Raw genomic sequence first — 10,669 nt, 5'->3', positions numbered from 1 at the left:
AGATCAAGCACTTTGTTTTAAACCTCTCAAAATGTAGGCACTTGCCATTCTTTGAATCTGTTGTCCCTGGGGATTTGCAAAGCCACAGACCACTGATTTTGTTTCATTTTTAATGGTCCAGTGGGGCTGTGTGATGAATTTTGTTTCTGGGGTTTTCCACTTGTAAATAATAACAAAAAGTTCCTTATTTTACTGAGCATTTTGCTCTCCTTCCCCCAGTCTCTCTCTCTGTACAATAGTGTAACTGAATATGAAGCAAAAGGCACTCTGCCTTTCTGTGAGACAGAATTGCAATTTCCCACCTTTCTCCCCCAGTACCTGAACTGTTCTTGTCTGAGTGACTCTTCTGCCATTCCCGATTTCTCTGATTGACATCCTTCTTCCAGAAACTTTCTGTAGGGGTGCTACAATTGGAAGTCATGTCCTGGCTGGCAAGTTCTAAGCTTAGGCAGTGTGATTGCATTTTCATAAAACCATGGGTCTCTGCTCTTTTTCCACTATTCCTTAGCTGTCTTTTTTTTGGTTTTTTTTGGTTTTTTTTTTTCCCTTATTGATTCCATCTCTTAGTGATTCTGCCTTTTCTGGTCTTTAAAAGTGCATACTTTAAAATCTATCCATATCACAGGAGGTTTGTTTGTGTGTTAACAGGTTTTCCAGAGCTGAGGCTTCTTTAGGGAATGTATATAAACTTTCTGGCCTTAAGGTGCCAATAGTTTGTGACCTTTTTTTAGCATGTTGGCAGAGAGACAAATAGCTTGGATGTTTTCTTTTGGTTTTGGCAGAGGGAAATTCCTTTATCATGGAGGAGGCTTTAAAAATCTTATACTGGAGTTATAACCTTCTTCAACTCAGAAGGTCTGAGGTGGATTTAATCAATTTTGATAATAAAATAGGGAAGACAGCACGGTCAAATATAGAGCAGTAATCAGTGGAATATCCTTGCTCTGTAGGTGATAAAGGAAACTCTTTTTTCCCCTGTGGTTCACCCATATAACATTTAATCCTTATCATACAGCTGCCACATGAGGTGTGTATGTGTCCAGCAGATCCCTGGCACACTGAATATAGGGTGCATGTGGTTATGCAGCTGCACAGTGCCACTCTGCCAAAAGGTATGGTCCATTTTCTGCTCATTCCTGATGCCCTGTGCTCATCCATGGCCTCGTGGTGGAAGGAAGGGATGAGTTTTTATGTGGATCCAGCAGCTTTGTGGTGCAGCCTCACTGCAGCACCCATGGTGGGAGAGGGAAGTTAGGAATTAGCAGTTAGGGTGCTGAAACTGTCAGCATGGTTTGGTTCTGGTTCAAACATGTATCCCAGGGTCCAAAGTCACTCCCTGATGTTGGCAGAGAGTAAAATGGAGTGTGGAATTTCCTGTTCAGCACAGCCATAACAAAAAACCTTCCAAATGCTGTGTATTGTACTCCTGGCAGTTTAAAGCTAGCATAATGTGACTTTGGAAGAAAGCTGAGCTGCATGTGTGAGCTCACATGAGTTTGGATATTAAGATGACCTTTCTTGTTCAAAGTAGAGGTTTTTGCAGTCCAGTCACCTATAGGCATGGCTTTGGCTTCTGGATCACTACAGACTAGAGCCAAGCAAATGCAGGAAGAGCTAGCAAATACATTTTCCAGTCCCCTGTATTTATTTGGTTTTGTTTGCAAAAAGCAAAATCTATGCCTTTCAAGCTTCTTCAACAAATCAGAATGATTGCCAGATATCTTCTTATAGAAAAAATTATGTCCTAAACCACAGTTATCAGGAATTACTGTTGGCTTGGTTCTCCTGGCCCTGCACACCTGCAAAATGTTGAAGCAGTGAGCTTCTCTACACCCAGGCTGTTTTCTGCCCTATTTCTGTCTATCTTTTTCAATCATCTGGATTTGGGCTGTTTCTATGTGTTCCTCTTTCAAATATGCAAAAAGCTTTTCATGTGATGCAGGGTACCCAAACCCTTTCCCCTCTCTTCTATCTTTTATGCTGTTCATGACTGTTCAGCCTGGTGAATATATAATGAGCTGCACAGGAAATATTTTTGTGTGGTACTGGTGTCAATTTAGACTAATCTCAAACCACTGCATAAAAAGAAGTCATGACTATTAATGCCACTGACTAAGTCACGTAAATCCTTTGCAGAATCCTTTACAGCAGAATGTGTCCAGCTGCACAAAAAAATCTGGGTGTATATTGCTTTGAGCCAATTAAGACTTTGATCACCTGGGCTTCAAAAGATGCCTCTTCTTTTTAGTTCCTGAAGAATAATAAATGGGCATACTTCTCTCCCAGCTTTTGTCTTAATGAGGCATTTTCATCTCTGGCTAATGAGGAGTATTATTCTTTATGGAGAGTGAAGTGTTATAGGCAAAATATTATAGTCACAAAGATCTATAGTTGGGGAATAACATGTGGAAAATTTCACCTTTTTTCATGTGTTGACCCGTTGAAATGTTACCAAAAGATGCTCTTCTTTTGCAACCATTTATTTTTTTGTTGTGAAAAATTTTTTATTTGAGGACAGACAACACTTTGGAACCTGGAACAAACACAGCATAAAGATTTCATCTTTCCATGGGATTTGGTCTTCCTGCTTCACATCTTTGTGGCAGCCACAGTCTGTCCCACAGCCAGTGTGCAGACCCCACATTGAGAGCTCTCAAAACTATACTGTGCACAGCCTGTGCTGTTCAGCATCATAGAATGGTTTGAGTTGGAAGGGGATGTTGAATATCATCCAGTGCCACCCCCTGCCATGGGCAAGGACACCTTTCACTATCCCAGGTTGTTCCAAGCCCTGTCCAATGTGGCCTTGGACATTGCCAGGGATGGGGCAGCCACAGCTTCTCTGGGCAAGCTGTGCCAGGGCCTCCCCACCCTCAAAAGGAAAAATTCCTTCCTAATATTTAATCCAAACCTGCTCTCTCTGTTTGAACCTACTCCCCCTTGTCCTGCCACTACATGCTCTTGTATTCTTGGGGTGATTTCTCTTTCAGGCTTTGCTATCTTCCAGGTGGGGTTAAAACCCCTGTGACAGTGCTCAGAGAGCAGCCTGAGAAGTGTTGCAAGGGTGCCTAAGCAGCAAGCACCCCTCTGAGGAGGGCTGGGAGGAGGTGGGGCTGCACCTGGGACTTTTAATGGCAGAATAAATGGGAGGTGGAGGGCAGTGCTGTACAGTCACTTCAGTGCTCCTGCTGTGCCTCTGTGCTCTTCCCCTGTGATCTACAGGAGTATATTGTCAGCACCAATTCTTGAAGAAATCCATACAAGCAGATTTTTGTTTTCTCTTCTGTGCTTTAAACTTTAGTTACCCATCAGCAGCTTTCAAGATGACAAGAATTTTGACAGCTTGCAAAGTGGTGAAGACTTTGAAAGGCAGATTGAAGTTTTGCAATGTGTCTGCTGATCACTGGAGTTTCTCAAGGACAGGTACCAGACTGTTGAGCATCAAGGTAACAGTGAACTTCTGTTGTTTAATAGATGTGTTTGGCATGCAGAGATAACTTGCCTGCAGATAACAGGGCTTACCTAGAGACATGAACCAGAGGAAATTTGTCTGAACCCTAAGCAAGGGGGTTGCTTGGCTAAATGGTCTTATTAGCTAAGCAAACACACTTTTTGTCTAGTCTGGAATGGAAGTTATGGGGCAAATTACACCAAAAGGTGTAAGTTCAAGGTTTCAGTTAATTATTATATGGTGTTTTCTTTAGAAACACCTCACCCTTCTACAGGACTGATAGCTAACAACAGATGTTTCAGTCCATATGAGAATGAACTGGCTGAATATTCAAAATTGTGCATCACTTGAGGCATAAAATTCTACTGAATCCATACAGAATCCATTTTCAATGTATTAGAAACTACAGTGGCTCTGAGGTTAATTGGAGAGGTAGACAACTCTTGTGAAGGCATCAGTGTATCAACTCTGGATTTACTGGGGCTGGACCACTCAGTTGATTCCCCCAGCTTTCTAGTGCTTTTTGCTACAGGAGCTGGAATAAATGGGTGAAATGGGACTTTGTGTGGCAGTTCTGTAGCACTGAAGTGCTGGGTGAGTTCTCTCAGCATGCACTTTGCATGGAAGAGGCACTTTTGCAGAGGTGTTGTGTTGAATGAACAGTGCAATAGAATTAGCGCCTGGAGGAGTGGTGTTTCAGAGTGGTAGGGAAGAGCACAGAGAGACTTGGACTGCAGGTGCTGCCTTACCTGGCAGGGTGGTCTAGGGGGCTGATCAGTATCACTTCTGTGCACTGGGGTTTCTCTTACCTGCCCCACAGCCACTCATTAATCAGGAGTCCTCTGACCTCCTTGCAACAGACCAGTTATTTGACAGGACAAAGGGGGAATGGATTCAAACTGACAGAGAATGTTTAGATTAGATATTAGCAATAAATTCTTTATTGCAAAGGTGGTGAGGCACTGGAAACAGGCTGCACAGAGAATCCAGTGGAAGGTGGCTCTGCTCATGGCAGGGGATTGGAACACAGTGATCTTTAAGGTCCCTTCCAACTCAAACTAGTCTATGATACTTTTAAAACAAAAATTCCTCTTCAGTGGAATTCAGGGTAAGGCAAGAAGTGTTCCTGCTAATAAACCTTGCTTCAGCATGTGAGTTCCCAGTTTCTTTGCATCAGTGTGGAAGTTAAGTCTAGTTGTGAGCAAAGTGAGCAAGCAGTGACCTGTGGCTGGGTTTGGTGTTCCAACCAGCCCTGAAGATAATGGGTGTTTTTGAGGAATTTGAGGAAAGAGTGAAATGCAATGTAAGCATGCTGGAGTTAAAGAAACATTTGGATAACACTCTCAGGCACATGATGGGATTCTTGGGGTAGTCCTGTGCAGGGACAGGAGTTAGATGAACTTGATGAGCCTTGTGGATCCTTTCCAACTCAGGACATTCTATGATCCATGATGCTGTGTATGGACTAATGGCAGTATTAGGTAATGGTCTCATTCTTCCATTGTTGCAGGCTTAAATGAGCATTTAGTTGCCTTTAATTACTTTTTCTTGCTGGGCTATTTTAGGAAACATAACAAAATACAATGAAAACATCTAACCTGTATGTAAGTTAAGTATTAGATAGCATGAGGGAGAGGTGGTAGTTTTAGAGAAATGCTTCTCCCAAGTTTGTATTCTGTCCAGTTTAAACTCACCCTGTGTGGGGAAACACCATTGTAGGTGAGTAGTGTTAGATGTGGGGACTCACATGTCCATATTTCTCTCTTACATCCCATCCTTCCATTCTAAAGAAGAGATGGGCATCCATGAGTGAAAGAGGAGCAGGGAGCAGAGCAGAGACCCCTCAGGGCTCTCAGTAGGGATGCTTAACATCACTGGTTTCAGGTTAATCAAGCTTGTTTAAAATTCAGGAGAGGCAGAGAGTCTGCTGGCTGAAGTTCTTATTGTTTAATGCTCTTCTGAGGCCAATGTAGTTAAATGGGCATGTAAAGGTAGTGTGAGCAATAAATAGGTGGCTTGTAACAGTACAGCTGGCTCAGTAAGGAGAGGTTTGGGAGAGCTATAAAAACCACCAGGAATGAGCTAAAATGTAGTCAGAAATGAGGAAAATTTTGTAGAGTGCTGGCTTTAGAAACTATTTCACATTACTGCAAAAGGACTCTTCAAATGCATTTGAGGCAGGTGGAAAGAAATGGGGCAGTGACTGCAAGGAGAGTAGAGAGGTGGGTGAGGAAGCCAAAGATGAGTCACAAGGTACTGCACTCCTTGTTTTGGAGATGAAGGGGATGTAAAATGGGGCCCATTCCCATCTAGATGGGGGAACTTTGTGAATTGTTACTCTGGGGGAGAAAAGAGGTGCCCATTTCCATGGGTCCTCAGCAACTTGTGCTAGGTACCTCATCTGGCTTGGTTCACTCTTCTCCTTTGAGTTTTGTGATGGACAAATATTTGTGGCATTGCTATGAACAGCCTTGAGGACAGTTCAAGTTGTAGAAACTGTGGCTTTGTCTTGGATTATAAAGGAATTAATCCAGTGCTTCTCCCCCAAAAATATTCTAAGTGTGAAGTTTCTTTGGTGTATCCCAAAACGCTCATCTTGATTCATTCTTTTTTATTTCCCTGTCTTCTTGTCTCAATGTTAGCCAGGAACAAATGTGCCAGAGCAAAATCAGATAGATACAGATAGTTATACACAGGGTTGGCAAAGAAAGTCTTGACTGTTAGCCATGCCCAGATAGATTTCCAGCCTGTGATGGCATAGTACTCACAAGAAGAGTGAGAATCAGTTTGATTTTTCTATCAAAGAGAAAATTACTCCTTTTTTGCTGGCTATTGGTCTTGGGAGTGTGAAATGTAGCTCAGTCCTGGCACTAGCTTTTTATTGTAGAAGGAATCTTGGAGATCTTGGATTCTTCTCTGCTTCTGATATGCCAGCTGTTCTGTAGCCAGCCAGGTGTGAGCCAAGAAATGTGGCAGAGAAGCTGGGCTGTGTGGAATTGTACTGAAGATTTTTTGAGATTTTGCAGATCTTTATCATCCACTTTTTAGATAGGAAGGGCTGCTCCAGCAGGGAACTAATTTCATCTGCTTTCTTACTTTCTTACTGGGTTTAGATTTGTTTTTATTTTAACTTCTTAAGTGCTTTCTTTACTTGATGTATGAAGTGGGACCTGAACTAGTTGACTCTTCAAGCTGCTTTGACAAAATACACAAAATCTGTCAATGTGACATCAACATGACCCTTCCTGTTAGCCATCTTCATCCTCAAAGCTCTTGAAGAGTTCTGCAGCCTCTCTAGAGCACAGGGCCTTTTGCTAAAGGTGAAGCTACTGATGTGTAGGAAGAGGAAATCGGATTGCAAGTGGCATATCTTATATTGGGTGGGTGTGGTAGAAACAATTTAGTTGAAATTACAACAGAGATTTATCTGAGGCTATGTGGGGATGCTTTTGAGAAGAGTGAAGACAAAAGGACCTGATGGAAGCTCTGGGGGGTTGTTTATTTCTTGCTTGTTCTTTTTTTGAAAGGCAGTATTTCTCCCAACTGATCCCTGATTGAGCCAAGAGGCTTTCTCTGTAGCCTGTAAATCACATTTCACCTTAAAAACAAAACTGAGAAAACAAGGTAGGCTGGCAGCTTAGGGATAAGGTAACACCTCCACTGGAAATGTAAGCAAGAATAATTGCTTTGAGAATGCTCAATGAACCAACCACTTAATTAAGAATAATAAATCAAGGAAGGGAGGGAAACACTTGAACATCTATTCCCTGCTATAGCTGAACTTGCAGGCAGGTTATGGTTGCTCAGGGACATTTTTCCCCATTACCTGAACACTGTGTAGGGGCTCTACTAGTATAATAAGGGCTTCTGTTCAACAGAAATGATTTCTGTGCTGTCTGGTTTAGAAGGGAGGTGGGCAGTGGTGGGAGGAAGGCCATGCAGAACTTTAGTGAGGGTGAGGCTCTGAAGCTCACAGTGATTGCTCTGGGGTTTGGCCTTCAGCACTTGGATGAATCTTAAATTTTCTGGTCATTCCACCATTGTGGACTTTGTTTCCTGAAGGATTCTGCCAGGCTTGGTGGCAGTTAGGACCACAATTGAGGCAACTGCCCCAAGGTGTGCCCAGTGGTGGGAAGCCCACAACCTCATTTTAATTTGGTCTAAACCTAGGGGATTTAGCCACAAAAATTGTGTTTATAACTGGGGAGGGAGGAGATTTTGGTGTTGCTGACTAAACTGTCCAGTGGTGTGGGATGGTTCCAAAAGTTATGGCTAAATCTTTGGAGAATGACTGGGTGTTTGACATTAATGAGGAAAAAATGGCAAGGCTAAAAGCATCCCAGATGCACAGAATTCAATTACTTGGCATCTCAGTTTGATTTTTAGTGTATTTTGCAGTACATTAGTAATTGATCTGTGTGGTATTTGTAACTGCAGAGGGGCTGTAAATGAATGTTTGGCATGATGGTTACAAAATGTTCAATACTGAGAATGAAATTTCTCCTTGCTGTGATTGTTCATCTGATTTACAGCTAATGGGAAGTAGCTCTCCAGCTCCTTTCTGCAGCAAATTGATCTTGATTTTTCTTTTAAAAATCCCAGTAAGAGGAATAGTTCTGTAAAAGAAACCAATATGAAGCTAAATCATGGTGAGAGCTGCTTCCTGTGGACATGCTTGGCACATTTCCTGTGGCACAAACCACTGGGATTTTTGCACTGGTGGTCACTCTGCCTGTGCCTAGGAGACAGCTGTGCTTGCCTTCCAGAGGTGGAGGTTTATCAGGGCCCTGGAAGTTCATAGTCCAAGTTCTTTTAAGCCAGGAATTCATTGGCAAATTTATTTACAGCTTTGCTTACCCTTTCTCCTCCTCTGCATGTCACCAGTGATCCTGCTGAGGGAACTCCCAACTCATTTTGTCATTTCTGCTGTGCATGTAGTCATTATTTATTTGTCAGAAGTTGGAGTTCTCTGGTGGTTTCCCATCCAGTGCCTGGACAGAGTAAGAAAGCTTTAGTTTCCAAGTGGGACCAAAGAGGGTGGTACATTTAGTCTGATATGTGCAAAGACCCAGTTGTGACAATGAATCTCTTAAGGACTTCTGTAAAACTCACTCTGTCCCACTTGCCTGGCTGTAAAATAGTGATGAAGCCTGTAAGGGATCCCTCAGTTAGTGTGGGACTCAGTTCTGCTGAACCCTCTCTGGAAGGGGTATGGTTTCCTCTAGGCTGCTTGTTTCATAGCTGCTTCTTCTGGCACAATTTATGCCTGTCCCTGAGGTAACTGAGACCATGAGCATCCATCTATGATCTATGAGTTCCTCTGGTCCAGTGTCCTACAGCAGAATACACTGCTATTTTGAATTTTGCTGTCTGACACCAGTTCACTAAGCACACACACCTATTTTAGTGGCGTTGCTGTATGGTTGCACCAGAAGTTAAGCACCTATCAAAGGTCAGAGCTGGATGAGAGCCAGCAGAGTCAGCAGCAGGCCTTGAGCAAACATTGAGGAGGGAAGTGATCCTTTCCCTGCAGGGTATGATGTCGGTAAATTACAAGATGTCATATGTAGAAAAAATGAGCTAAGGCATGGGAAAGGGTGATCCCACAGTAAAAGCAGCACATGCTCTGCTTACAGGGAGGTTTGCCAGCTCATTAGGATAACAATGTTTCCTAAGAGTCAGAAAGAAAAAAGGCATCAGGCTGGTAGAAGAGGTAATGTCTTGGCAACTGGGAGTGGGAGAAGGGCAGGAGTACCTAACAGTGCTAGGCATGAAAGGCAGGTATCCTGGGTGCTGCCTGTATAAACATCAAGCCTTTCCTCCTGTGTTTGAGTCTCTTCATGTGCCTTTCTCTAGGTGCAGACAGCAAACTTGGTGCTGGAAGATGGGATGAAGATGAAGGGCTATTCTTTTGGTTATCCATCCTCCACAGCAGGAGAAGTCGTGTTCAACACGGGGCTCTCTGGGTAAGGCAACAGCAAATGGCATCCGGGCATCAGGACTTCTCTGGAAGCTTGTTGAAGTGTGAAAGCTGCTTTTTCCAAGCTTGTAGGGTTCTGATCCAAGCAGGTCGTTTTCTATATTTATTATATTATATTATTATATTTATTTTTCTATATATTCAATATGTATTACATTGTAGTCCAGAGGTACAGAGAGAGATAGAATTAATGAAGATGTTTCAGGCAGACCCCTTGTGCCAAAGCATTTGTGGTGATAAGCACCTTAAAGACTGACCTAATGATGATAATGAGATACATAGGGTTCTGATCACTTCCTACTGAATTGCTGAGTCAGAGCAGAGAAGCTGTCTGTTCTCCCTCTAGTGCCCAGATCAACTATAGAGGTTTGAAGCATCTGCAGCCTTCTTGGTAATGGAAGTTGGCTTCTGAGTGCAAAATTTTTAAACCCCAGGTTGGTCACCTTTATGACCCATCTCTTATGTAATTTGTTGGCTCACACCACAGGTAAGGATGTTTTTGCATTCTGTGCCTTTGCAGCTAAAGGGCAGGATCAGATTGATGCCTAACCTAGCATGATTTTCTCTCTTCTCAAGTGGTAGAAACCTATGGCTGACTTAGGTTGGCAGCCAAATGCTGCCAGTGCTTTTGTTGGACTGCTTGAGCAGAGGAATGGGGCTTTTGGTAAGGACAGGGAAATGTCCTGGGGGATTTAAGACATCTATGAAGTTGTTAATGCTTGAGCTGCTTCTGCAGTCATTCATAGCTGTCTTTGCTCATCTGCTTTGTGCTCCCCACATTATGCTGTCCTTTGGAGATCTCAGTACTCACAGGTTGAGTTTTAAAATGATACCTTTGGTGAGAATGTTAAATTGCTGCAGAGGGGAATCAGTTTGCAGAGTTTTGCGTTAGGAGACAATTATTTAAGCATTTTGACAGCACTAATTACTGGCTGTGTTAATATACCTGCCAACAAGCCACTGTTTAATATAGATCAGAATGATGGAGGGCACCAGAGTTCTCTTCTCATTGATAGATTATGGGCCATAAATCTTGGCACATGACAAAAGTCAAGTAGGACCTGAAGGATTAATTTCCTCTCCATGTGTTACTGTGGCAGTAGAAGTTGTGTTTGCTCATTGTCTAATCATTTGGAGAGGATGCTGTGACAGAGATCTCTTCTGTGCTGGGCAGCATATGGGCATGGAGAAAACACTAAAAATGTAAGAAAGTATCTTCAGAGCCCCCTGTACAGAAC

At 42.8% G+C, this 10,669-nt stretch overlaps 1 protein-coding gene across 2 annotated transcripts in view; it reads left to right on the top strand.

Annotated features, from left to right (window-relative positions):
* Positions 1 to 3,323: 3,323 nt before the first annotated feature.
* The window catches only part of CPS1 (carbamoyl-phosphate synthase 1), a 92,437-nt gene continuing 85,091 nt past the window's right edge, over positions 3,324 to 10,669 (top strand). For both annotated transcript variants that reach the window (XM_054515441.1, XM_036386851.1), the window contains exons 1-2: positions 3,324 to 3,446; positions 9,308 to 9,417. In XM_054515441.1, coding sequence (XP_054371416.1) covers positions 3,324 to 3,446; positions 9,308 to 9,417 — 233 coding nt within the window. The remainder of the gene's footprint in view (positions 3,447 to 9,307; positions 9,418 to 10,669) is intronic.

This window comes from Molothrus ater, chromosome 7, assembly GCF_012460135.2.
Source record: "Molothrus ater isolate BHLD 08-10-18 breed brown headed cowbird chromosome 7, BPBGC_Mater_1.1, whole genome shotgun sequence".
Taxonomy (NCBI): Eukaryota; Metazoa; Chordata; class Aves; order Passeriformes; family Icteridae; genus Molothrus; species Molothrus ater.
The sequence above is the reverse complement of the archived record's forward strand: the minus strand, read 5'-3'. Positions and strand labels throughout refer to the sequence as shown.